The sequence below is a fragment of the Jaculus jaculus genome, chromosome 4, assembly GCF_020740685.1.
Source record: "Jaculus jaculus isolate mJacJac1 chromosome 4, mJacJac1.mat.Y.cur, whole genome shotgun sequence".
Classification (NCBI taxonomy): domain Eukaryota; kingdom Metazoa; phylum Chordata; class Mammalia; order Rodentia; family Dipodidae; genus Jaculus; species Jaculus jaculus.
Window position 1 is genome coordinate 160,521,713 of NC_059105.1, and position 27,663 is coordinate 160,549,375.

Here is a 27,663-nt window from a genome sequence, read left to right on the forward strand (position 1 = left end):
AATGGGTATGCCAGGGCCTCCAGCCACTGCAAAGAAACTCCAGATGCATGCACCACCTTGTTCAGCTGGCTTATGTGGGTACTAGGGAATTCAACCTGGGTCCTTAGGCTTCACAGACAAGTGCCTTAAACCAAGATTGTGTTAATCACCATTGAGTACATACTGTGTGCCAGATTCAGCTAGCAAATCTTAGAGTTGAGATGGAAACCATGCAGTTGGACTGCGAACTTTACACTCATGACAATTACTCCATTTGAAAGTTCCATGTTTGCCGGGCGTGGTGCCACACACTTTTAATCCCAGCACTCGGGAGGCAGAGGATCACTATGAGTTCAAGGCCACCCTGAGACTACATAGTGAATTCCAGGTCAGCCTGGGCCAGAGTGAGACCCTACCTTGAAAAGCAAAAAAAAAAAAAGAAAAAGAAAAAGAAAGTTCCATGTTTGCCAGGTTGTGGACTTGTGGTTTTTTGTTTTTTTTTTTAATGTCTAGTGATCTGTCTCCTAGGTGATTCTATGCCCAGTATTTGTCTCTTATGTTTCTAGATCCAGTCACATTGGTGGTTGAGGGGTAACATCACATTGCCATTGGCAGAGTTAGAGATTTTATTGTGTAGCCTGTCCACAAATATGTTTAATAAAATACTTATTAAATTCATCATGAGGGCTGGAGAGATGGCTTAGCAGTGAAGGTGCTTGTTGTCTATGAAGCCTAAGAACGTATGTTCAAATCTCCAGGTACCACAGTAGCCAGATGCAAAGTGATGCAAGCATGCAATGCCGCACATGCATCACAAGGGGGCGCACCCATCTAGAGTTCATTCACAGTGGCTAAAAGGCCCTGGCGTGCCCATTCTCTCTCTCTGTCTCTCACTCAAAAATAAAATAACTTAAAAAAATTCATCATGAAATCTACTGCTTTTTCTTCCCAGGAAAAGAATGATAGAGTGCATTGAACAGTCTCACACATTTATTTATTATTTTGTTTTGTTTTGTTTTGTTTTTTTGAGGTAGGGTCTCACTGTAGCCCAGGCTGACCTGGAATTCCCTATGTAGTCTCAGGATAGCCTTAAAGTCATGACTGTCCTCCTGTCTCTGCCTCCCGAGTGCTGAAATTAAAGGCATGCACCACTGCGTCTGACACATTTAATTTTTGTAATAATATAAAATTTGGCTTATATTTTGCCAAATGTCCATAATCTCGTGCCCAAATTCCAGCAACTGCTTTTTTAAAATTTTATCTTGGTAGCTTATCTGAATATGCTCGTTTAATAATCTTTTGTGTGCTATTGGGTATTTTAATCTAATATATGCAATTTTCTTAGTTCAATCAATAGTTTAGAAAAAGAAGTCATATATAAAGTAAGTTTGGACAAAAAAGCTTCAGGTTTTAGAAAATGCACGAAATGCCAATTTTCACCTAGCCTATTTTTTCTACTGTAATACATTTGCTTAAGGCTTTTGTTTCTTTCTCTTATTTAACAGATTAGTACAGCTGATACCGCTGTGTTCATCAAGAGCAGCTCTTCCACCGAGGAGCGTGGACAAGATGTCCTAGAGAATGCCTTTTCTCAGAAGCATAAGGAATTATCAGTTTTACTGGTCGAAATGAAAGAAGCTCAAGAGGAAATTGCTTTTCTTAAGTCACAGCTGCAGGGCAAGAGGCCTGAAGGGGACTTTGAGGTCTTTGACCAGAAAGAAATGAAACTGGTAGAGACTGGAGAAGGACCCTCAGATTCAGTAGAGGGTGCCCCCTTACTGCCAGGTGAAGGGGACCGGGCACCAGCGGTTGCAATCGGGGGCCTGGACCAGGAGCACAGTGAGCGTCAGCACGGGGCAGCAGAGAACTCTGGCACGGAACTGCCATCCGCGGAGCCGGGCAGGGTTGGCCAACCGCCTTCCATCCCAGACCCGTGTCAGTGTCACCAGGATGAACTGGAAAGGCTAAAAGGCCAAATTTTGGATCTGGAGACAAACTTTTCTAAGGCAGAAGAAGTTTATAAGAAACATTTAGATGAGAAAGCCAAGGAAGTTGGCAGCCTCACCCAGCTGACGGAGGCGTTGACGAAGAGCGAGGAAGACAGCCGCGGTGCCCTGGCTGCCTTGTCTGAAGAAAGAGACCAGCTTCTCTCTCGGCTGGAGGACCTCGCCGTCTTGGCAGATCTGAGGGCTCAGGTAAAGGAACTGGAGAGCCAGCTTGCAGAAGCAGAGCAGCGCAGGCACCTGGACTATGAGAGCCAAAGGACTCAGCACACCCTGCTCGCTGAGCAGCTCCACAGTCTGGGCATAGAGGCCAAATCTAAGGATGTGAAGATTGAAGCTTTGCAGAGAGAACTGGACGACGCGCACCTGCAGTGTTCTGAACAGGGCGTGCTGACAAAAAGCCTGCAGAGCCAGCTGCAGAGCAAGGAGAGCGAGGTGCTTGAGGGCGCGGAACGTGTGAGGGACATCTCAAATAAGATGGAGGAGCTCTCCCAGGCTCTTTCACAGAAGGACCTTGAGCTGGCGAAAATGGATCAGCTCTTACTAGAGAAGAAGAAAGACGTGGAGAGCCTGCTGCAAACCATCCAGGAGAAGGATCAGCAAGTGACAGAGCTCAGCTTCAGTATGACCGAGAAAATGGTTCAGCTTAACGAAGAGAAGTTTTCTCTTGGGGTTGAAGTCAAGACCCTTAAGGAACAGCTGAATTTGCTGTCCAGAGCTGAAGAAGCGAAAAAGGAGCAGGCCGAAGGTAGTGACGCTGTTTCCGGCCCGAAACAGCATCACGATGAGGTGAGCCCCGCAGGGCCGATGAGCAAAGAGGACCTCGAGCGTGAATTAGACCACCTGAAGAAAGAAAGTGAGCAGAGGAAGAGAAAGCTGCAGGCCGCTCTTATTAACAGAAAGGAGCTGCTACAGAGAGTCAGCGCCTTGGAAGAGGAGCTGGCCCACGCCAGGGATGACTCCAAGAAGGAGGCTCCAGCCCGCGACAGCGACAGCAGGAAAATGGAGGACGGTAAGGAAAGCAAAGGAGACTCAGAAAAATGCGTGACCTCTAAGTGTCAGGCGATCGAAATGTCCTTGAAGCAGACGATATCTGAAAGAGAATTGGAGCTAGAGCACGTGAGGAAGGACCTGAAGGAAAAGACGGTCGCAGAAGAACGACTGCAGACTGTGGTCCAACAGATGCATCAGAACTTGCAAGATAAGACACACCAGATAGATTTGCTCCAGGCAGAAATCACGGAAAACCAAGCCGTCATCCAGAAGTTCGCCATGGCTGCCAAGGACGCTGGTGACGGCGACTCGGCGGCCCCTTTCAGGGAAACCATGTCAAGCAGCCCGGCCGACTCAGGCAGTGGCGATCCCTTGAAACCAGAACTGGAAGACAAGATCCTGGACCTCGAGAAAGAAAAGGAACAACTTCAAAAGAAGCTCCAGGAAGCCTTAGCTTCTCGTAAGGTGATCCTTAAAAAGGCACAGGAGAAAGAGAGACACCTTAAGGAGGAGCTCAAGCAGCAGAAAGAGGATTATAATCGCCTGCAAGAACAGTTCGATGAACAAAGCAAGGAAAACCAGGGCATCGGAGAGCAGCTGCGGCAGCTGCAGATGCAAGTCAGGGGGTCCGTGGACAGGAAGCTCTCGGGCCCTGACCTGCGGGCAGCTGGCTCACCCGCTCAAGGTACGGAAGAAGCCTTATTCCAAGGCACACAACAGTGTCCCGCTCCACCTGTTTTAGAGTCTGACTTGTGCCAAAGCTGTCCTCCTCGCCCGGGAGGTATAGACACTGGGCAGGTTAATACCTTGGTTGCCCAGATAAAGGCCCAGTTGAAAGAAATTGAGGCTGAGAAAGAGGAGTTAGAATTGAAAGTTCATTCCACCACAAGTGAGCTTACTAAAAAATCTGCAGAGGTATTTCAGTTGCAAGAGCAGGTAAGTCAGCAGGGCTTCGAAATCCAGAACCTAAAGGCCGCAGCCCATGAAGCTGAAACCCGTGCAGAAAGCCTGAAGCAGACTCTCGAGAGCAGTCAGCTGAGGCTTGCTGACCTGGAGCACCTAAGAACTTTACAGGCCGAACTAGATGAACTGCAAAAACACATAGGCCTAAAGGAAGAGGAAGTTAGTTACCTCTCTGCACAGCTCAGTGAGAAAGAAGAAACTCTCACCAGAGTCCAGGCAGAGACAGCAGAACAAGAGGATCTAATTAAGGCTCTGAACACGCAGCTGGAAATGCAAGGCAAAGCACATGAAGACAAGATCAGGCAGTTCCAGGCGGAACTCGCCGAGCTGAAGCAGCGGCCGGAGGAGAGCGCCGAGGGAGGCAGGGCTAAGCAGCAGCTGCAGAGGAAACTGCAGGCCGCCCTCATCTCCCGGAAGGAAGCGCTCAGAGAAAACAAGACTCTCCAGGAGGAGGTCTCAGTGGCTAAAGACACCATTGAACGCCTCACCAAGGCTCTGGCAGATGTGGAAAGCCAAGCATCTGCCCAAACGCAAGAAAAAGACGCGCTGTTAGAAAGGTTAGCTGTGCTTCAGGAGGAACGAGACAAGCTCATCACCGAAATGGACAGGTCTTTACTGGAAAACCAAAATCTCAGTGGCTCTTGTGAAAGTCTGAAACTAGCTCTAGAAGGTCTCACCAAAGACAAGGAAAGCTTGGTCAAGGAGCTTGAATCTCTGAGAGTCTGTAAGGCCGCAGAAAGCAGCGAGTGGCAAGAGAAACACAAGGAAATGCAAAAGGAGTATGAGATTCTGCTGCAGTCCTACGAGAACGTCAGCGACGAGGCGGAAAGGATTCAGCACGTGGTAGAAAGTGTACGGCAGGAGAAGCAAGAACTGTATGGGAAGCTGAGAAACTCAGAAGCGAGCAAGAAAGAGACAGAAAAGCAGCTGCAGGACACCGAGCAGGAAATGGAAGAAATGAAAGAGAAGATGAGAAAGTTTGCTAAATCGAAGCAGCAGAAAATCCTGGAGCTGGAAGAAGAAAACGATCGGCTCCGAGCAGAGGCCCACCCTGCGGGGGGACCAGCAAAAGACCGCATCGAAGAACTACTGTCTTCCAATGCCAGCGTGAAGGAAGAGCTTGAAAGGGTCCAGTCCGAGTACAAAGTCCTTTCTAAAGAGTTTGAGTCTTTAAAGGCCGAGAAAGACATTCTAAGCGAAGAGGTTCTAGATTTAAAGCATCAGGTAGAAGAAAATATCTCTAAACAAGCTAGCCCAGGGGCCACCGAGAAACCTGATAACCTGGAGGATATCACCGAAGAGGCCACGCAGCCTGTGCCCCTCGTGTGTCCAGGGCAGGCCTCTGAGAGTGTGAACGCTAAGCTTGAAGACCCAGCAACTGTCAGGTCACAGGACGGGACCCAGCCCGGCCTCAGTGAGAACCTCAGCTCGCAGGATGACATTAACAACTACCTCCAGCAGCTCGATCAGCTTAAGGAACGAATTGCTGAATTAGAGAGAGAGAAGCAGAAAGACACAGAGCTTAGCCAGAGCCTCGAAAAGGAGAAAGGTGCCTTACTGAGTCAAATATCAGCAAAGGATCGTGAACTGAAAACGCTGCAGGAAGAATCAGCTCAAATGAACCTGCTAAATCAGCAAACCCAAGAAGAACTGTTGAGAGTCACCAAGCTAAAGGAGGCAGTGGAAGAAGAGAAAGACGAGTTAGAAGAGAGGCTGATGAACCAGTTGGCGGAACTGAATGGGAGCATTGGGAATTACTATCAGGATGTTACAGATGCCCAAATCAAAAACGAGCTCCTAGAATCTGAAATGCAGAACCTTAAGAAGTGTGTGAGCGAACTGGAAGAGGAGAAGCAGCAGCTGGTCAAGGAAAAAACGCAGGTGGAGTTGGAAATAAGGAAGGAGTATATGGAGAAAATCCAGGGAGCCCAGAAGGGAGCCGGCAGTAAAAGCCACACAGAGGAGCTCCAGGAGCTGCTGAAAGAGAAACAGCAAGAGGTGAAGCAGCTGCAGAAGGACTGCATCCGGTACCAAGAGAAGATCAGCGCCCTGGAGAGAACCGTGAAGGCCCTAGAATTTGTCCAGACCGAATCCCAAAAGGATTTGGACGTCACCAAAGAAAATCTGGCTAAAGCCGTTGAACACCGCAAGAACGCGCAAGCAGAATTACGTCACTTCAAAGTTCTGCTGGACGACACGCAGAGTGAGGCGGCCAGAGTCCTCACAGACAATCTCAAGCTGAAAAAGGAACTCCAGTCCCATAAGGAATCCATGAAAAGCCAAATGAAACAGAAGGCCGAGGATCTCGAGCGGCGGCTAGAGCGCGCGGAAGAGGCGCACCTGGAAGAGAAGAAGAGCGCGCAGGAGAAACTGGACGCTCTGCAGAGAGAAAAGGCCCACGTGGAAGGGGCCCTTGGAGAGATTCAGGTCGCTCTGAACAGAAAGGACCAGGAGGTGAAGCAACTCCAGGATAACCTGGACAGTACAGTGGCCCAGCTGGCAGCCTTCACCAAGAGCATGTCTTCCCTCCAGGATGATCGGGATAGGGTGATAGATGAAGCCAAGAAATGGGAGAAGAAGTTTGGTGATGCCATCCAAAGCAAAGAAGAAGAAATCAGGCTTAAGGAGGAGAATTGCAGTGTCCTAAAGGATCAAGTTAGACAGATGTCCATCCATATAGAAGAGCTGAAGATCACTGTTTCCAGGTAAGTGATTAATAGCCTCCTTCAGAAGTAATTAAAGGGAAAAGTCTTCAACTTATTTTCATTCCCTTGGAATTATAACTAATTGTAGTTTAAATTCCCTTAGAACACATTTTCTCTCACTTCTAACTATCTTTATCGCTGATTTCCTATTACAACTTATCTATATTTCCCCCTTATCTATATTTTCCCCATCTGTATTAATTTATTTATTATTTATTGGTTTTGCAAGCAACTGCCTTTAACCACTGAGTGTTCTCTCTAGCCCCCCCCCCATTTTTTTCAGTTTATTTTTATTTGAGAAAGAGACACAGAGAAAGAGAATGGGCATGCTAGAGCCTGTAGTCACTGCAAATGAACTTCAGACACCTTGTGCATCTGACTTATGTGGAACCTGGAGAATTGAACCTGGGTCCTTGGGCTTCAGGCAAGCATATTAACTGCTAAGCCATCTCTCCAGCCCTCTTTTAGGTTTCTTTTTCTTTTGTTTTCAATTCTGGATCACTAGACTATCTCCTACAAAGGAGCTACCAAAGGATTGTCTTCACGTCCTAAGTGATCTAGTCTTTTTCCTATAATCCACATCAATTTTACTGCATCTGCCTCTTTGAAATACTGACCTCAAACATGATAATATCACTTTTCAGGCTTAAAAATTAATAATGACCACTATCCCTTCTACTCTTCCACTTCTAAAAGGAGACTTCTATTTCCTCATTGTCTCTCATACCAAGATTTCTCTTCAGAGAAACCAGACAATAGATTGTCAGGAGTAACATGTAACAAAATGTGTAGGGAGAGAGGCACGGTTACTTTTCCCATTGTCCAAAACTATGCCACTGAAGAAAGAACATAGTTTGGAGCTTACAATTTAAATCTATATTATATATCTTTAATATTTGATTTGCCTGGGTGATAGTTCTTTCATAAAAGTACATAGACATGAAGTACTAATATCTTTTTTTTGAAACATTTAACACCTTCAATTTGTAATACTGATTGATTTGTGGATCTGTTAAGTACATGCTGAAGTATTTGTTCATTATATAAAATAGTTTTTAGAAGCTTTTCCTTGAAATCTATAGTCAGTCAATCTTAATCCCTCTTCTCTTCCCCTGACCACCTCTCCCGGTGTCAGGCTTGAACATGACAAGCAGATTTGGGAGTCCAAGACCCAGACCGAGGTGCAGCATCAACAGAAAGTCTGTGAAACTCTGCAGGGGGAGAACAAAGAACTTTTGTCCCAGCTAGAAGACGCTCGACAGCTATACTGCAATTCTCAGAATGAATTAGTAAAGTTGGAATCAGAGCTTAAGAGTCTCAAGGAGCAGTCCGCTGATGTAAATAGCTCTTTAGAGAAATGTAAAGAACATAAAGAAACTTTAGAAGCCATCGTAAAGCAGCAGGAAGCTGACATGCAGAACTATAAGTTCAGTTATGAGCAACTGCAGGCTGATCTCACGGCCTCCAGAGAACTGACCAGTAAGCTGCATGAGGAAATAAACATAAAGGAGCAGAAGATTCTCCACCTGCTGTCTGGCAAGGAGGACGTGATCCAAGAAGCTGTTACTAAACTGAACCAGCGACACGAAAAGGAAATTCAAGAGCTAGAAAACCTGCTGACCCAGGAGGAAGAGGACAATATCGTCTTAGAAGAGGAAAACAAAAAGGCTGTGGACAAAACCAACCAGCTCATAGAAATAATAAAAAGCATCAAAAAGGAAAACAGTCAGCAGAAGGCTCAGCTGGACTCCTTTGTCAAATCCATGTCTTCTCTGCAGGGTGACCGCGACCGCATAGTGAGTGACTACCGGCAGCTGGAGGAGCGGCACCTGTCTGTCATCTTGGAGAAGGACCAGCTCATCCAGGACGCCGCCGCCGAGAACAACAGGCTGAAGGGCGAACTCCGAGCGCTGCGCAGTCACATGGACGACCTCAATTCTGAGAACGCCAAGCTGGACGCGGAGCTCATCCAGTACCGCGAGGACCTGAACCAGGTGATGGCCATCAAGGACCGGCAGCAGAAGCAGCTCCTGGACGCCCAACTGCAGCAGAACGAGGAGCTGAGGCAGGAGTGTGCCCAACTGCGGCAGAAGCTGCAGGGGTGCGAAGAAGCCAGGGAGGGGCTGCGCCGGTCCGCGGATGCCCTCCTAGAGGAGAAACGGGGTCTGTCGCAAGAGACGGAGAGCTTGCGGGCGTCCATCGCCCACCTCAGGAGACAGGTGACTGCCTTGCAGGAAGAAGGCACCGTGGGCATGTACCATGCCCAGTTAAAAGTGGAAGAAGAGGAAGTTCAGCGGGTAAGCGCCGCGCTCTCCTCCTCCCAGAAGAGAATTACCGAACTGGAAGAGGAGTTGGCTTGCGTTCGGAAGGAAGCCACCAGGAAGGTGGGTGAAATTGAGGCAAAGCTGAAAAAGGAATTAAAGCACCTCCATCACGACGCAGGGATCATGCGGAACGAGACGGAAACCGCAGAGGAGAGAGTGGCAGAGCTGGCAAGAGATCTGGTGGAGATGGAACAGAAGCTACTGGTGGTCACCAAAGAAAACAAGGACCTCACCGCCCAAATTCAGGCTTTCGGAAGGTCCATGAGCTCCTTGCAAGACAGTAGAGATCGTGCCAACGAGGAGCTCAATGAGCTGCGAAGGAAGTACGACGCCAGTGTGAGGGAGCTGGCCCAGGTGAGGGGAGCCCAGGACCCCTTTGGCACAGAGAGCGAGGCCCTTTCCCATGCTGCCTTGCCTCTGAACACTGCTGAGAGCAGCTTGTCTCGCCTTGAGAAACTGAACCAGCAGCTCATCTCCAAAGATGAACAGTTGCTTCACCTGTCCTCCCAGCTAGAAGATTCTCACAACCAAGTGCAGTCCTTTTCCAAGGCCATGGCCAGTCTACAGAACGAGAGAGATCACCTGTGGAGCGAGCTGGAGAAGTCCCGCAAGTGGGAGGAAGGCAAGCAGAGGGCTGCAGCCCAACCCGCCTCCAGCCCGGCCGAAGTGCAGAGTTTGAAAAGAGCCATGTCGTCACTGCAGAATGACCGAGACCGACTAGTGAGTGTCGGGTCTTCTTGTACATGTGTGCTTGGGTTTGCTTTGTGAAGATGATGCTTATTTGTATAGGAAAAGATAAACATTTCTGTTCATCTGATCTGTGTGTAGTAAAGTCAAGGACATCATTATACATTCTGCAGGTTTGGTTTGGTCTTAAGAGAAACAAACAGGCCATTACTATACATACATTTTTTTAAAGTCAGGATTTCTTTGCACTAATTCACTGGTTGCAAAAGAACATATTTTAAACTCACATTCAAAAACATGTAAGTGTTTCAAGAATTTGAAATAGTTTAGTTGAAGGAAAATTTATAAGGCTCACTAGGCTTTGAATATGATAGTTCAGGAGCTGATAAGAACTCAGCTTATCCCCAAAGTGTAACTCAACCCTTATTTTTCAAGGAAAGAAGCTAAGTGTATAATTAAAACAGGGGTAGCTGAGCCTGGTAGCAAAGACCTGTCATCTCAGCACTGGTGTGAGTTCAAGACCAGCCTCGGCTAGTTTTAGGCTAGCTGGGGTTCATGAGACCCTGTATCAAAAAAGAAAAGCTGAAGCCAGGCGTGGTGGCACATGTCTTTGATCCCAGCACTTGGGAGGCAGAGGTAGGTGGATCGCCATGAGTTTGAGGCCACCCTGAGATTACATAGTATATGCCAGGTCGGCCTGGGCTAGATTGAGACCCTATCTCGAAAAAACAAAAAACAACAACAAAAGGCTGAAATGACCACTGAATAAGTGATTATTTGCAAGCTGAGCTGTTGTCCACTTTTTTTTTCTTTCCTGTTTCTTTCTTTCTTTTTTTTTTCCATTTCTCTTTTCTTCCCTTCTTTCAGAGGATTTACCCCAGAGCCTTTTCCCAAAGGTAGAGCAAGGATCCCTAATACTGAAATTTTACTGCTTTTGATAGACTCTGGGAATTTAAGATTTTGTTTTGCTTCCTGGAAACTTCTAAGTCATCCAGATTCAGAAATAAAAAGTTCAGCTATATGAAGCAAACCAGGCTGTTAGGAGAATGTACTCTGGGGCTTGACTACCTTTTTTAAAAAAAATGTTTGTTTATTATTTGAGAGAGAAAATAGGTGTGCCAGGAACTCCAGCCACAGCCAACAAACTCCAGAGACATGCACCACCCTGTTCAATTGGCTTACATGGATACTGGTGAATTGAACCTGGGTCCTTAGACTTTGCAGGCAAGCACCTTAACCTCTAAGCCATCACTCCAGCCTTTAACTACTGTCATCATATGATAATCCTTTACCTCTGCCAAGGCCATATACTTCTAGGAAAACAGGCTCAATTGGAAATACACCGGGTTTCCAAAAAGCCAGATTTTTCCATTTAAAATGTGACATGCCCAAAATATGAAAACTCTATTTTTTACAACAACACTAGTGAGAGAATCATTTCCCTGAATTATAGTGTAGCACAAAATTTTCCTGCCTGTTGTAAGTAGTATGCCCATTCCTATCAGTTAATATCAACTATTTATAGACAATCCTTTCACTTGTACAATTAGCAAATCCCCTTTTCAGGTCGGATTTCACATGAGCACAGTTGTTTCCTCATTTGTCATATTTTGAGTTCAGTGGCTTTGTCCTGGGAATTCAGTCTTTTGTTGGTCCTTTTCAGAAGACAGATACACCTAGACAGTGTACATCTGCAAACTGTAACTCACAGTGGCATGGAGGTGGTGTTGATCTTACTCAGACTCTCTCTCCTGGAGCATTAGAATCTGGATTCATTGTTTCACTCGTTGCTTTACTGTCAGTCTTACGTGTTGTAAGCATGGATGCTAAACATTTGTGTCTGTTTTATATGGGCAAGCCAAGACATTTTGTTTAAAACTTTTGGGGCTGGAGAGATGGCTTAGCGGTTAAGCCCTTGCCTATGAAACCTAGGGACCCCAGTTCGAGGCTTGATTCCCCAGGACCCATGTAAGCCAGATGCACAAGGGGGCACATGCCCCCCCTTTTTTTTTGTTTGCAGTGCCTGGAGGCCCTCATGCACCCATTCTCTCTCTCTCTCTCTCTCTCTCTTTCTCTCTCTCTTTCTCTCTGCCTCTTTTTCCATCTCTCTGTCACTCTCAAACACATAAATAAAAAAATAATTTTTAAAATTCTGTATTTCTACAACTCACAGCAACATTCTTCTGTTTTTGTTTTTTTAAAGCCTCACAGTTGGCACCATGTTCCTTCATTCTCAGTGCACCTCAGATTTCTTTTCCAGTCTTCAACTTCCATGATAAGCTCTGACCCCTAAAGTAGTTGTAACCACACTGCTTCCAATGTGTCATCTCTCCAGTAGGTGAGAAATAGACCACTGGTTGGATACCACTGCTAGATGAAGCCTTCCAAATTTCTGCTTTCTTTTTACTGCCCTACTTGAAAATCTTCAAAAGCTGTCCAGGACAGGCTGGACCAGTCTTAGGATTCATCCCTTGGTTTGCCATTTGAGCTTTTTTGATTTGTCTTCATCTTTTCAGTCTTTCCTTGCGCTTATTCCGCACCATTCACTCCAGCCACAGTGACCTGCCCAGCATGCAGTAATCACACTTGGTGTATTTCACCCATATTATCACCCTTTTAGACAAAATGTCCTCCTAATTGCTTTATTTTGGGGGATGACTATTCTCACTACCTAGTGGTCGTCCTGAAACAGGGTGTTAGGGGTTTAGGAAAGTCCTTGAGCCCCAAACCCTAGGTTCACGTGTGCATTTAACCAAAGAGTTTGGCAAACCAAACTGCGAAGGATAATTATTATATTTACTGAGGGAAAAGTACAGAACCAAGGGAAGGAAAATGAATATGTGGTCTGAGAGCCCATGTGGTGGGCCTGGAAAAACTACAGAGAGGACAGAAAAGAAAGTTCAAAGAGCTCCTGCCTTGTGGAGGGTAGGAAGACAGTGTAAAGAGCCCATGTGGACAATAGGGATTATGGGGTTCTCCCCTCATCTTGGCCCTGCTGGGGTGAGATGGGAGAGACTCTCCAGAAGCTGGAAGCTCATGAGTGCTCCGGCAGCCCAGAGAGCTTGCCCTTCCCAACCCCCAATACGTATTTATAACCTATGGTGGTGGGTCCTACCTTCAGGCTCAGGTGAGCCAGCGTGAGAACTGATTGGTCTGGGCTAGGGCCTGTGTCAGGGAGAGGCTAGCCCTGACGCCAAGTTCTGTGGGCTGAACTTGACCAACCACAATGTCTGTTTTAGATTTAAATCCCAGGAAAGACCTCCCTCCCAGGAAGGGCCCAGGTTGTTTGTGGAAAACAGATCTTGGGAAGAGACAAGAAGCTGACTTTTGATCTCTAGCAAAGTAGAGACTGCAAGGATACTTTCAGGGGCGCAGTCCCCTAACTGCCTCACAAAGCTCCCTGCCAGCTCCTCCCTCCCGGAGCTCACGCCCTGGCTGCCTCCCCAGTTGCCTGTCCCTTGCCTCCCACTGCAATGGTTTCATGGGTATGTTTGATCTTCACAGACTGCTGTTTTCCCCAGTTAGGTTGGCAGTCATTCTCTGTATTTGTGATTCTTACTGAAAATACACTTGTTTTCTCCATTGTGAAAACTCATATAGGGAAGTTATGGTGAATTTTAACATCTAGGCAGGGTTATAAATTACATAAAGGTCTGATGGTGTGGCTAAGAGACACAACCATACATGGTCTGCTGCAGCCTGCAGAGGCCCTTCTGCGTGCTTTCTGAATATATTTTTAACTTCTGTCAGCTCTTGCAAATGTCCCTTTCTCCATCTGTCTGAATCGATGGCTACATGCAAGATAAATGTGGAAATGTGTTTGGTTTTGTGTTGAAGATTGAACCCAGAGGCTCCTGTGCATTCATCACGTGTTTGATCGCTGGGCTACACCTCCGGCCCAAGATACTTACTTCAATCACTGTTGGTTCAGGTGTTGATTTGAAGCCGGCCGTGGTGGCGCACGCCTTTAATCCCCGCACTCGGGAGGCAGGAGAAAGGAGGATCACTGAGTTCCAGGGCAGCCTGGGCTAGAGGGAGACCCTCCCCAGAAAGCAAAAACAACCGATCAGCCGAGGTCAGCAGTTTAATCCCCACGCCTGTATTGCGCTTCCCACCTCAGGACTACCAGAGGTGAACGGTCTGAAGACAGCTTGGGTTACTTTGGTTCCTTTATTTATTTCATTAGTCAACAGAAGTTTCCCAAATAAATTCTAAGGATCCATGTGATAGGAAGTCAATCCAAAGGATTCTACCACAGAGTTGTAAACTCACTTGCAAAATTCCCATTTTCCTATTTATCCAAAGTACATTTTCCTGTAATCAGATGAAGTATTTCAGTGGCTCCTACCCACAGGGTCAAAAGCAAATGGCTAGGGTTGCAACCTCTGTGTATCTCTGCTCACCCCATGCTGAAAATTACATGATGAGGCATAGAAAGATATAAGTAGCTTTTAAGATGAAATATGATAAAAAGGGATTTAAAGGAAGAGAAAAGGGTAGGACAGAAAAGGTTGAAACAGTAGGGTTAGCGTGTCTGGAGAAGTCACGGTGTCCTGTCGTCTGTTGGGAGGTGGCGTCACTATTTCTTTCGGGCTTTGGTGGCAGTACTTAGGATGTGCGTTCGTGTGCATGAGTTGTAGTGACTGTGTTTTAGGAGAAAGGGGGAAGAAAAATCACCTGCTTCAGACACTTACAATGATTTTTTCTATTTATTTATTTACTTATTAGAGGAGAGAGAGAGAATGGGTACATCAGGGCCTCCTGCCACTGTAAATGAACTCCAGATGCCTGTGCAACTTTGTGCATCTGGCTTTATGTGGGTATTGAGGAATGGAACCCAGGTCATTAGGCTTTGCAAGCAAGCATCCTTAACTAGCAAGCCATCTCTCTAGCCCTGATTCTTTTATTTTATTTACTTGAGAGAGTGAGAAAGAGGCAGAGAAAGAGAAAGTGGGTCCCGGGGAATGGAAACGGAAGTTCTTTAGCTTTGCAGGCAAATGCCTTAATCACTAGGCCATCTCTCCAGCCCTCTTTTCTTTATTTCTTTCTTCCTGTTTTAGTTTTAGTTTTTGTTTTTCCAAGGTAGGGTCTCATTGTAGCTCAAGGCTGACCTGGAATTTACTATGTAGTCTCGAACTCATGGCGATCCTCCTACCTCTGCCTCCTGAGTGCTGGGATTAAAAGTGTGTGCCACCACACCCGGCTTAGCCCTGATTCTTTAAGTATGAAAGTATGCCAGAAATTTCTTCCATGTTTGCACAAAGAAAACAGTATGTGCTTGTACACTTATCTACAATAAATATAATAATATGCTTTGAGTTTTTATTTAGCTCTGCTTTAGTGTAAACACAGCAAAAGAGCTGTCTCCTTTCCCCCCTGTAGAGGTACCATCACTAAATAAATGTAGTCCCAGACACACACCCTTCTGGTGATTTGATCTAGTCTGAGGTAACACCTAGAGTGCCTGGTCCTAGAGGAATGAGTGGATGGCATAAACAACGCGGTTGCTGTAAATCAAAATTAACATGTACCTGTTTAGTCACTAAATTCTACAATATTTGGTGGGAAAGGCTGAGTAATATTCATTACAGAATGATCTTGTTGAGTTTATCCGTGGTAGACCCCAAGATTGTAACTTAGTTCCTCGAGGTCTGATCACTTTTTCTTTTTGTTTTTTTGGGCTTTTTGAGGTAGGGTCTCACTCTGGTCCAGGCTGACCTGGAATTCACTATTTAGTCTCAGGGTGGCCTCGAACTCATGGCTATCCTCCTACCTCTGCCTCCCAAGTGCTGGGATTAAAGGCGTGCGCCACCACGCCTAGCTCAGAACCACTATTGATGCCACAGTACAGGCAACTTTTAAAGCCTCAAACATAAGAGCAACAAGACAACAGACAGTTCACAGCAAAAAAGTTCTTAAGCAGATGGGTTAAGTAGTGACTTTCAGATCTGAGAGCTGGATCTTAAGCTGGCAGTGGGGAAGCTAAGAACCAATACAACTTACTCTGTAGAATCTTCAAGGGGCTCAGCAATTAACATCACCAGGTATCTCTGGGGAAAATGCCAATGAGGCTGGGCATGGTGGCGCACGCCTTTAATCCCAGCACTCGGGAGGCAGAGGTAGGAGGACCGCAGTGAGTTCGAGGCCACCCTGAGACTACAGAGCGAATTCCAGGTCAGCCTGAGCTATAGCGAGGCCTAACTTCTAAAAAACAAAATAATAATAATAATAATAATAATAATAATAATAATAATAATAATAATAATGGTTCTGAGTGGGTGAAAGAAGCGTGTTCACAGCTCTTGTGTGCTCAGGTATCCTGACATTATTTCTTTCCACCAACCATTTAGTAAATATTGGAAAAAGCTTGAAAATATACCTGGAATGCAGTTTTGCTAATGACGGGCCTACCATCAATGCTCACTAACTTTTACATGTAAAGCATATTAATTTTCTCACTTAAATCTTATATTCTTATAGAAGTACTGTAATTGTCTTCATTTACTAGATAAGGGAAATGAGAATTTAGACATCCATACATGTGAGACACAGTAGGATATCTTTTTTTTTTAATTCTTATTAACATTTTCCATGATTATAAAAACAATATCCCATGGTAATTCCCTCCCTCCCCCCAGCAGGATGTCTTAACGCCACACTACCTAATGTTCTTCGCGTGACATCCAGAGCGCTAGGCAGAAATCACACAGCGTCAGCACCTGCTGTGGACCGTCGTGAGCCTAAGTGTTCTTAAGAAAGGCCTACTGACTTCTTTATAATCGACACCAGCTAAGCTGCATTTAAGACTGATGTCCAGCAGCTTGTCTGGCCTTCCTGAGGCCCTGGCTTCAATTCCTAGCACTGGGGCAAACAAAAATCACAACCAAACAATTAACAAAAAAGAAAGCATTGGTGATGTCTACTTAAGAAAATTTAGAAGCCTAACCACAGCACGCGACAGGTGGAGAGCCACTCCATCTCTAAGTCTGCCATTCATGATGAGGCTGTAGAGCAGGTCCTTTAAATCTATCCCATGTCCAAGTTAGAGTTCTAGAGGCAGAGGCAGGCGGAAGCTGAAGGAATGGCTAGGCCCTGCGGCCGGATGGCAGCTCCATGCCATGGGGCCTGGGGACTGTCATCAGGGTCTGAGTGTCTATAGTGGTATCTAGCTTGCCTAGTAGGGAACTACTGATCACTTGTGTGAGGTGGTGACGTGCGCTGAATCACCCTTTTACTTTCCCTTTGGTTAAAGCTGAAGGAATTGAAGAATTTACAGCAACAGTACTTACAAATTAATCAAGAGGTCACTGAGCTACATCCGTTGAAGGCTCAACTTCAGGAGTACCAAGATAAGGCCAAAACCTTTCAGATTATGCAAGAGGAACTCAGGCAGGAAAACCTCTCCTGGCAGCGTGAGCTGCATCAGCTCAGGTAGGATCATCCCTGCATCTTGGCTCTTTCTGAAAATTTTCTTTCCTCTTTTTATTTTAAAGTAATTATGGATTGATAGAAAGTTGCAGAAATAGTAAAGAAAGCTGCTGGGTGGCCTTTACTTGCCTTTCCTCCAGTGGAAACCTTGGTACTGGGTTACAGTACCAAGACCAGGATTTTTTTTTACAAATACTGAAGGAATAGCTGGGATCAAATGGAAGACTCAGCTTTCACCAAGTTCAGGGGGAAAATAAATAGAAGTAACAACTAATGTTTATTTTTTAGTGTTTGTTATTGTGCGCCAGGCTTTGTGGTTGATAGGTGACCTATGGTATCTCATTTAATCCTCTTAATAATTCTAAGGAATCACCAGCCTGTTTCTGTTTTGTTGAAGGGTCCAGAGTCACTTGGGGTCTCATACTTGGTGTATGAGTGAGCCAACATTTGAGCTTAGGTCCCTCAGAACCAACAGCTGCATTCTGATGGCTGTCGTGCTAATTCTGCACCATTCATGCTCCCTGCCAAAACTTACTGTGGCTTCCCATGCTCTGCATGGTCAGACCTTGTTCTTCCCTCACCCTTAGGGTCTTCCCCCACCCCTAGGGTCTCACACTAGCCCAGGATAACCTGGAATTCACTGTGTAGTCTCAGGGTGGCCTCGAACTCCTGGCGATCCTCCTACTTCTGCCTCCTGAGTGCTGGGATTAAAGGCGTGCGCCACCACGCCTGGCTCCACACTCATTTCTTCCATCTCTGCTCTGCATGCTGAGCCTGCAATTGAGAAATTTCCTGTGTGCATCTGTCCCGGTGCTTTGTGCTCAATTTCCAGACCCTTTGAACTTGGAATGCTTTCCCCATTATAGTCTCCAAGTCACTGTTCAGGTTCTAGACCCAGTGCCACATTTTCTATGGTGGCACTCCACTGTGTCCGTTGGAGCTCGTCTTTCTGGTTCTGTGTCGTCGTCTGCTGTCATCATCTTGCTGCCTCATTGCATTGATAGCATACACTTCACTCGGATTATGTATCTTCTTGACTCCATATCTGAAAGTTCATAATACTAATGCTTTGAACGTGGAGTCATTCCCTTCTTCTGGTGACCTGCTCTCTCCTGTCCTAGGATGGAGAAGAGTTCTTGGGCACTGCAGGAGAGGAGCATGAAGGAACAGTACCTAATGGCCATCTCCGATAAAGACCAGCAGCTCAGTCACCTGCAGAATGTCATGAGGGAGCTGAGGCCATCTTCGTCCCAGACGCAGACTCTCAGAGCACCGAGCCAAAGACAGGTGAGGAACACGCAGCTCGCTCCTAGGGGGAGCCGTCATCCAGAAAGCATCCACTTCTGCAAGTTAAGTGCACATCCACAGTGACTAGACCGGCCCTGTGACCTCTTAAGGGATTCTAGAAGGAATTAGAGACGAGGGTTTAGGAGACAATCTCAGCAGTGTTTGCATCCTGGCAGGTGTCCCCAGCAACATCCGATTCCCTAGATGGGTCACAGAGCCTCGTTTATGAAATGGAGCTTCTCAGAACTCAGCTCAATGACAGCTTGAAGGAGATTCACCAAAAGGAATTAAGAATTCAGCAGCTGAACAGCAAGGTAAGTTTTCCTTGCAAACGGGCGTTCCGACTCCTTTGGGTGCTTATTGCGGAGCGCTGAACGCAGTGCCGTTTTCTCTCCCATCTTGTCACTTGTGTGCTGAGGCCTCTCCCCGTCCACCTTCTGGGTCCCTCCCTGCCTGGCGCTCTTGGATTGGCCCATGCTCTTCGCTGGCTCCTGCTCTGCTCCTGCCCTCTTCAGAACTCACGCCAGAACAACACGTGATGTGAGCGATTTTGTCAGATTTGAATCCAGAGATTAGCTTTGAGGAGAGTTTTATTTACTTATTAATTTATTAATTTATTTTGAAGTAGGGTCTCACTCTAGCTCAGGCTGACCTGGAATTTACTCTGTAGTTCCAGGCTGACCTCGAACTCACGGTGATCCTCCTACCTCTGCCCCCAAGTGCTGGGATTAAAAGCATCCACCACCAGGCCTAGCTAAAATTATGTATCTGCTCATTGGTTTGAGAGTTTTAAGTGTCCCAAAATATATGTACAATTGGGGATGTGTGTGTAGGTTTCTTATCACCAGAATGCATAGCAAGGGTCTCATTTCCAAAAATTGTAACCAAAAAAAAGAAAAATGGTGTTTTCACAGAGGAGGAAAAGGCTCAAGAATATTAAGTACTTACTGGGCGTGGTGGCGCATGCCTTTAATCCCAGCACTAGGTAGGAGGATCGCTGTGAGTTTGAGGCCACCCTGAGACTCCATAATGAATTCCAGGTCAGCCTGGGCTAGAGTGGGACCCTACCTCGAAAAACCAAAAAAAAAAAAAAAAAAAAAAAATAGATAGATAGATAGATAGATTTTAAGTACTTGTGTAAGGTGTGAGGTCACTGAAGTAAACGTGGTTATGCGTACAGAAAACACTGCTTCCTGTTTAGAAGGCTATATTTAGATGTTAAATCCAACTGACACTGAAGTGTCAGAGACCTTAACTTGGGCAGGAAATTTTGTATTTTTGACATTTTTGGATCCAAATGAGTTGGTCAAATGGCTACTCGTTTTGGGAGGGACTTGTGTGGAGGTTCTCGGAGTGGCTCCTTCCCCACTGACCCTTCACCTGACTATTTCCAGAAGTTCCTCCCTTCATAGCTCTGTGGCTCACTTCATCTTGTAGTGAGCTAGGACCCGTCCCAGTTCTTGTACTTGCTCTCTGAACATGAGACTGTCACTAAGGGAGCTGGAGAGATGGCTTAGCAGTTAGGGCACTTGCCCGTGAAGCCTAAGGACGCAGGTTCGACCCCCAGATCCCATGTAAGCCAGACACACGTGATAAGCCTGTGACTCTACCTGGACATTTGTCTTCCTTTGACGGGTCTTAAACTAAAACGTTGGAACCCTTTGTAGATGATGAAACCATTTTGGCATATACTGACTAAAACATTGACATATTTTATAAGTACACAGGTCATAGGTATAGCATGATGTGTTTTCACAAAGACACTTGTGTAACCAACACCCAGGTTTTCAAAAGATCAGAATATATGAGAGTCCCAGAAGTTTCTCATTCCTTCTTTGCACTAACACTCTCTTAGAGCTACGTGTGAGGTCATAGCTTCTCTTATTTATTTATTCATTTATTTATTTATTTGAGAGCAACAGACAGAGAAAGAAGCAGAGAGAGAGAGAGAGAGAGAGAGAGAGAGAGAGAGAGAATGGGCGCGCCAGGGCCTCCAGCCACTGCAAACAAACTCCAGATGCGTGTGCCCCCTTGTGCATCTGGCTAACGTGGGTCCTGGGGAACCGAGCCTTGAACCGGGGTTCTTAGGCTTCACAGGCAAGCGCTTAACCGCTAAGCCATCTCTCCAGCCCCATAGTTTCTCTTTACGTGGCTTCATTTATTTTGTCGAGTCACCCATGTTGTTGCCTACGTCGCACCTTGTGCATTCTCTGTATTGTATAATGTGGTAGACATGCCCCGTCCTTTGAATGTGCAGTTTGGAGCTAGTGAAACAGTCCAACCAGTGTTTTTATAAAGCAAATGAAATAAGTATGTTACATGTTTACACACTAGGTTGCCTTCGGTGGGCCTGACATGTCGGGTCCTGAGCATGCATCTTTTCCTCTTTTGAAGCATACAGTTGATTGAACTTAATCTTACCCTCAGGGAGTTCAGGTCAACTCAGAATCGTGCCCTTGAGTAGGATGGAGTTGATGGGCTGTCCCCACAGAGTGGCTTTTCACGAAGCTACAGCTCACGTTCTTTCTTGGAAGCTCAGAATTTATGTGTCTTTCTGCTGGCATGATTGGATGTAGTACAGGAATACACTAGAAACTTAGAAACATGAAAAGATGGTTAATGGTATCATGTTGGTTTAACTTCGGGGGTATACAGTTGATTAGCTTATGAGACAGAGCAGAGGTCAGCAAACTTTCTTAAAAGCTCAGACTAAGCATTGTAGTGTTGTACACCAGGCAGTCGGTGACAATTACCCAGCATTTAAAACACATGAGTTTATGGGGATACCTAATTACAAACCACCACAGCCCTCCTCCACTTACATTCCTAAACTAGCCTTCCCTGTTGGATTTCCTAAGGCATTTCTGCTTCATTTAGTTAATACGCTAAGCACCATTAAAAACAAAGACACAGCAACACGAAGTTCCCTGATACTGGTGTGGGATTGTTTTCTTTCACAGTTGAAATAATTAGGCATTTTCTCACTTTGTGGGAACACACGGGGCTGTTGAATCTCAGTAGAACTTGCATTAAAAATCAGGTCCCGAAACCAGAACAGTTGGCTAAAGCACTATTCAGAACAAAGCAGTCCTGGGGTTCGGTGCTGATGTTCTCGACTGTGCTTCAGTTCTCTCAGCTACTCGAAGAGAAAAATACCCTCTCCATCCAGCTCTGCGACACCAGCCAGAGTCTCCGGGAGAACCAGCAACACTACAGTGAGCTGTTCAACCACTGTGCTGTCTTGGAGAAGCAGGTGCAGGAGCTACAGACGGTAAGGCGGCAGCGGGAAGAGGCTGGGGGAGGTGGCAGCAAGCTCAGAGAGCAGCGTGTGGGATGGGCGGAGTGGGAGAGAAGAGGCAGTATAATAGAGATGGGAGGAAAGCCTAAGAAAAATTACCAGAGCAATTCCCAGTGAAGGTTAGGAGAATACTCTTGAGATGGGGGAACAAAAACCAAAATATGAGAGGGAAACAGTGATGACAAGCTTGTGGAGCTCTGAAATGAAGAAAGCGTGCTTTAAAATAAAACTGTAGGGCTGGAGAGATGGCTTAGCGGTTAAGCTCTTGCCTGTGAAGCCTAAGGACCCCAGTTCAAGGCTCAGTTCCCCAGGACCCACGTTAGCCAGATGCACAAGGGGGCGCACGTGTCTGGAGTTCGTTTGCAGTGGCTGGAGGCCCTGGCGCGCCCGTTCTCTCTCTCTCTCTCTCTCTGCCTCTTTCTGTCTCTGTCTGTCGCTCTCAAATAAATAAAAAAACAGACTAAAATAAAATAAAACTGTAGAGGAATTTGGACCAGAAAAACAAAACTGTTTAGGTGTAGTGGAGAAGGTCTGATGGGAGAAGAGGAAGCTGGAGGTTAATGTAATATCAAGATGCCAAAGAAAGGAGGGTGGGTAGAGAGGGTCTATAAGTAAGGGAAAGACCAGAGTTGCTTCTGGAAAATCCATCAGCTTGGTAGGTGACAGCAGACTTTGGGATGGCTTTAAACCTGCAAGAGAAGAAATTCAAGGATGAGAATCTGGGCTGGAGAGATGGCCCAGTGGTTAAGGCGTTTGCCTGCAAAGCCTAAGGACCCATGTTGAACTCTACAGATCCCACATTAGCCAGACACATAAAGGTGAGGCAAGCGCACGTTCACACATGCCCACTAGGTGGCGCAAGCGTCTGGCGTTTGATTGCAGTGGCAGAGGCTCTGGCAGCCAATTCTCCTTTATCTGTCTCTCTAAAATTTAAAAAAAAAAAAAAAAGTATGTAAAAAGAATGAGAATCTGAGCCAAAAGCTGATGGAGTCTTTATTGTGGAGATGAGCCATTGAACCGGAGTTTTCTCACTTCTGATTGGAACTTAAGAACTTTAAGTAGGGGCACCCCATTCTCTCTGTCATATAAGCTCTCACTTGGCAGAAGTTCGGTGTCATAACCACTCTTGTCGCTGAACGACTGTGTTGCTGCTGCTTCTAGGGACCACTAAGTTTGGATGTTGCTCCAGGAGCTCCGCAAGAAAAGAATGGCGTTCACAGGAAGAGCGATGCTGAGGCCGTGAGGGAGTCGCAGCAGAGGTAGGCGAGGAGGAGTCCCCAGCGCATACGCTGCGTGCACAGAAAGTGACCCGGCATCTCAGTGGAACCAGGGCCCCGCAGCACGGGTTTAACTTGTCTTATCTTACTGGCCACACCATTAGTAAAAAGACATACGTAGTAACAACAGCAACAAACTGTGTGTAAAAAGCTGATAAAACTAAACACAGCGGCACTCACACGCCCACGTTCAGCCTGGCCAGGCCCTCCAGAATTCAAGTGGAAGCTGTGTGGTGGCGAGAAATGGCCCAGAGGTTAAGTGTGCTTCCTGCACAAGCACAGGGCCTCAAGGGGCCTGAGACTGCCCGAGTTTGAATCTCCCGAAGCCACGTTCAGCAGTTGGGCATGGCCCCGCGGGGGGAGGGGGTGCTGCAAGGGCACAGGCACGTGCATATGCCACACGCACCATCGCCACCACCACCACACTATGCACAGGTAAAGAAGCCAGAGCTGTCCAGCCAGTCTCTAAAATCTCCTGAAGTGTACTTTCCGCAGCCTCGTTTAAGCACTACGGCTGTGCCTTGATGATGGGTTTTGTGTTGGAAGAGGCTTCCAGTTTCCCCCTTTGTGGAGACTGGGATTAAAAACCGTGCTCTGCGTGTATGGGGCCATCTCTTCTTTTCCTTGCGTCCCACAGTGTTTCTGACGCCCAGCAGCAGCTCTGCAGCACTCAGCAGGAAGTGAGCGAACTAAAGAAGCTGCTGGAAGAAGAGCGGGACCAAAGAGCGGCTGCCGAGAGCGCGCTGTCTGTGGCCGAGGAGCAGATCAGAAGGTGAGGTGGAGAGAGGCGACCTCCGTCTTCTCCTCGGCCTTCCTGATCTTGTTCATGAACATTTCTGTGGCCAGGCTTAGAGTAAATCACGACCGTCATCTCCCGGTGATGTGGCGCTCCCGTGAGCTGAGGGCCACTGTGATCACCCAAGAGAACAGGGCACGTCTGGATGTTCAGAGGGCTGTGATTTCCAAAGCAATGGTTCTTGGGTAGTACTACCATATTTACTATTAGTATTATATAAAATAAGCTGTGAACAATATACTATTTAATCCCAAGGTAAACTCTACGAGGTAAGTATCAGGATCTTTAGAGGGCCAAATAAATGACAGTCCTGGGATCTGTCTGAATCTATTTAATTGTAAAGATCAAAGCATTAGAAAGCTGATTTTGAACTTTTGTGTTTATTTTTATTTATTTATTTGAAAGTGACAGAGAAAGAGGCAGAGAGAGAGAGAGACAGAGAATGGGTGTGTCAGGGCCTCCAGCCACTGCAAATGAACTCCAGATGCGTGCACCCCCTTGTGCATCTGGCTAATGTGGGTCCTGGGGAACCGAGCCTCAAACCGGGGTCCTTAGGCTTCATAGGTGAGCACTTAACTGCTAAGCCATCTCTGCAGCCTGACGATGTCTTTAGGAGGAGGAAACTTGGAGAGAGTTCTATCTCTCCCACTCCAGCTAAAGTGTTTGGCCTTGTAATCAAGTGATTGGTCAGGCGTGTCCTTGCCCGGTCTTTGATTCTTCATCAAATGGAGAACTTCCAGTAGGTAACAAGTAAGCAAACCAGCAAAAAGGGAGGCAGAAAGCTCTGGAGGCTCCCAGCTTAGGTCTGCTCAAGAGCCTACAGAAACTTTTCTCGGATGCCTTTTGCCTGTCATCATTTAGTACATGAAAAACAAACAAACACAAATTAAACAGTGCCCAGTGTCAGGTCGATGCCTATGATCCCATCCCTCAGGAAGCAGAGGCAGGAGAATTGCAAGTCAAGATAGTAAGACCCTGTCTTCCAAAAAAAAATGAAAAAGCAGGAAGAGAGTAAAGAGAGAAGACAGAGAGATGTTATGAGTTTCCGAGTCAAACATAAAAATAAGACTAAAGGCAAGCAGGTATTGAGTCCTGGCTCCATTGCTTGCTCCTCCATGGACAAGACACTACACCAGCCTCCAACCTGCGGATCACCTGTGTGAAGCGCCCAAGCCAACATCCGACACACAGTAGGCGGCCCCCACCTTTCCCACCTGTGTGGCACAAGGATGGTGGGAGCGGCTCTTGCTGCCAGCCCCCCGTGCGCCACCTTCCCAGGTGACTGGAAGACTCCCCCTGGTGAGTCCCTCACGCAGGGAGCCCATCGTGTGCCGCCTCCTCTTTCTCAACACAGGCTGGAGCACAGCGAGTGGGACTCCTCTCGGACTCCCATCATTGGCGCCTGCGGCTCCCAGGAACAAGTTCTGCTGATGGACGTTGAAGGCAACAGCTGTCGCAGGGTGAGCGGGCAAGGGCGCGGAGGGGCGCGGAGGGGCGGGGGCCCAGCAGGGGACGTCCAGTCACTTGTGGGTGGTGAGAAAGACGGACTTGTTGGATTTTCTAGTTTGTTCACCCTGAGAAGACTGAGGACACTGCTCTTCTGTAGTGTGGCATCAGCTTGGCTTAATGCAAGGTTACTGGGGAAGGAAAAGGAAACTATATATACATTGTGTGTGTGTGTATATATATGTATGTATGTATGTGTATGTATGTATATATGTATATGTATGTATGTGTATGTATGTATGTGTATATGTATGTATATATATGTGTGTGTATGTATGTGTGTGTATATGTATATATATATGTGTGTGTATATGTATGTATGTATATATATGCTATATATAGAGATATATAAAGATCTATCTATATAGATATATATTATATATAGATATGTCTATATAGATATATATTATATATAGATAGATGTGTGTATATATACTGTATATATAGTATATGAATACCATATACATATGCACACATATCTATCTATCTTATACACACACATCTCTATCTATTTCTGTCTACAGGGTAGAACTCTTAACTTCTCACTCGATTTTCTTTCAGACCCGGAGCGGTGCTGGGTGGAAGCGGGTTCTGCGGTCACTCTGCCACTCTCGGACCCGCGTGCCCCTGCTGGCCACCATGTACCTTCTGATGGTTCATGTCCTCCTCATTCTCTGCTTCGCCGGCCATCTGTAAACCCAGCTGTCACTCTGCGGACCCCACCCCTCAGAACTGGGAGTCAGCCCTCGGCACGTCAGCATTGTCTCTTCCACAGGTCCCATCTTAGCTCACCCAGGTCTCTGTGGAGAGTGCCTGCAGAGCAGAGGTGGCTTGGGGACAAGTTGAGCTGCTGTATTCCGTACCCCAGGCCCCAACACTGCTGCTTGACCTGAGACATCCTACGGGCGGTGCGCGGCTCTGGTGTGGGTTCAGGCTGTGCAGACCCCGATCTTTTCTGCTCCTGTCAGACACTGAGGCATATTTTTCAGCCAAGCCAAGATGATGTTGCAATAAACCTAGCTATCTAAAGCACGGTATCATTTCAACTGGTAACTGGCTTTTACCTTGTTACCTATGTTTTCTCCTACTTTCTGGGGAGGTACACAGAGTTCATCTTCTGGAGAACAAACGTGTTGCTTCCTAGGACTCATCAGCAGGTCTGGCGCAGAATGGGGCGGGAGCTGGAGGACCCCTTAGGCTTTAGCTGTTGGATCACTGCAGGGGACATTTTCTTCCCTGCCTGTTTTGTCACCATTGGAACAAGGCTTTGTTGCTCTGATTGTAAGGACAGTATCCTACCATCTATTCCTTGATCACACGTATGCTAAAGTGTCCAAGCGTCTGGTGCCTTTGCTCCCACTGGAAGGCAGGAAGCTCTGGTGATGGACAGTGGGGTTGCGGTTCTTGTCAATCCTGTCTTCTGGATGTGTCTCCATGTAGACGCCTAGATGACTCAAGGTGGGGCGTTGGCCCCCAGCCACGGTCTGGCCGGCCCCATGCCCACACTGCAGCCTCTGGCCTCCCCAGCTGCTAAGCTGTTGGTGATAGCGATTTTCACCCCCACCCCATGGTTATTGTGCTCTGGGAACAGAGGCCTGAAGCGAATGGAAAAAGAAGACGGAGCACTGGCATCCAGGAGTGAATTCCACCGTGCCTGCTCGCGCCTCCTCTGCCCGCCTCACCCTGGCCAGCCACTGGTTTTCCTGTTACGGACGTGATGTGGTCCCTTGGCTCTCTCACCACCTAAGAGGACTGGCGGCCTCACGGATCAGCTCTGCGTCTTCATTCTGTGGTGATTAGATTTGGGTCACATCTCAAGAACTTTCCTGAACTACTGTAAAATAATAAAATTATTTTCAGAAGGAGAACCTTTGTGTGGCTGTGTAAATGGATTGTGCATAGGTGCCTAAGTACCTGTGTTCGCACTCTGGGAGTGGGAGATGAGGGGAGAGAGGGAAGGAGGGAGAGGGGGAGGAGGAAAATGTAACTTCAAGAGTCCAGAGCTCCGCAACTCAGGCTTTCTCCTCTCCAGCCAGCATCAGAAATGTCTGTGAGCATCTACTCAGCCTTAGTGTGTGGACTCCCTGCAGGCTCGTGTATAATCCTCAGAGAACTCAGGAAAACATTAGGCCACCAAGTATCATGGCACATGACCATTTGTAGCACTCGGGAGGCTAAGGCAGAAAGATCTGAGTTAAAGGCCAGTGTGTGCTGCATAGTGAGGCTCCATCTCAAAGAAATCAGACCCACCGGGCGTGGTGGCGCACACCTTTAATCCCAGCACTTGGGAGGCTGAAGTAGGAGGATCATCAGGAGTTCGAGGCCACTCTGAGATTACATGGTAAATTCCAAGTCAGCCTGAGCTAGAGTGAAACTCTTCCTCAAAAAACAAAAAATCAGACCCACAACCAGGACCT

General features: G+C 46.8%; 1 protein-coding gene across 9 annotated transcripts in view; it reads left to right on the plus strand.

Moving 5' to 3' along the window:
* Golgb1 (golgin B1) overlaps positions 1-27,114 on the plus strand; it is a 69,849-nt gene extending 42,735 nt beyond the window's left edge. For all 9 annotated transcript variants that reach the window (XM_045147363.1, XM_045147362.1, XM_045147366.1 and 6 more), the window contains 10 exons: positions 1,485-6,643; positions 7,779-9,687; positions 16,907-17,085; positions 18,204-18,369; positions 18,546-18,683; positions 21,497-21,640; positions 22,829-22,926; positions 23,582-23,716; positions 25,095-25,200; positions 25,808-27,114. In XM_045147363.1, coding sequence (XP_045003298.1) covers positions 1,485-6,643; positions 7,779-9,687; positions 16,907-17,085; positions 18,204-18,369; positions 18,546-18,683; positions 21,497-21,640; positions 22,829-22,926; positions 23,582-23,716; positions 25,095-25,200; positions 25,808-25,942 — 8,169 coding nt within the window. In that variant the 3' untranslated portion in view covers positions 25,943-27,114. The remainder of the gene's footprint in view (positions 1-1,484; positions 6,644-7,778; positions 9,688-16,906; positions 17,086-18,203; positions 18,370-18,545; positions 18,684-21,496; positions 21,641-22,828; positions 22,927-23,581; positions 23,717-25,094; positions 25,201-25,807) is intronic.
* Positions 27,115-27,663: the final 549 nt, after the last annotated feature.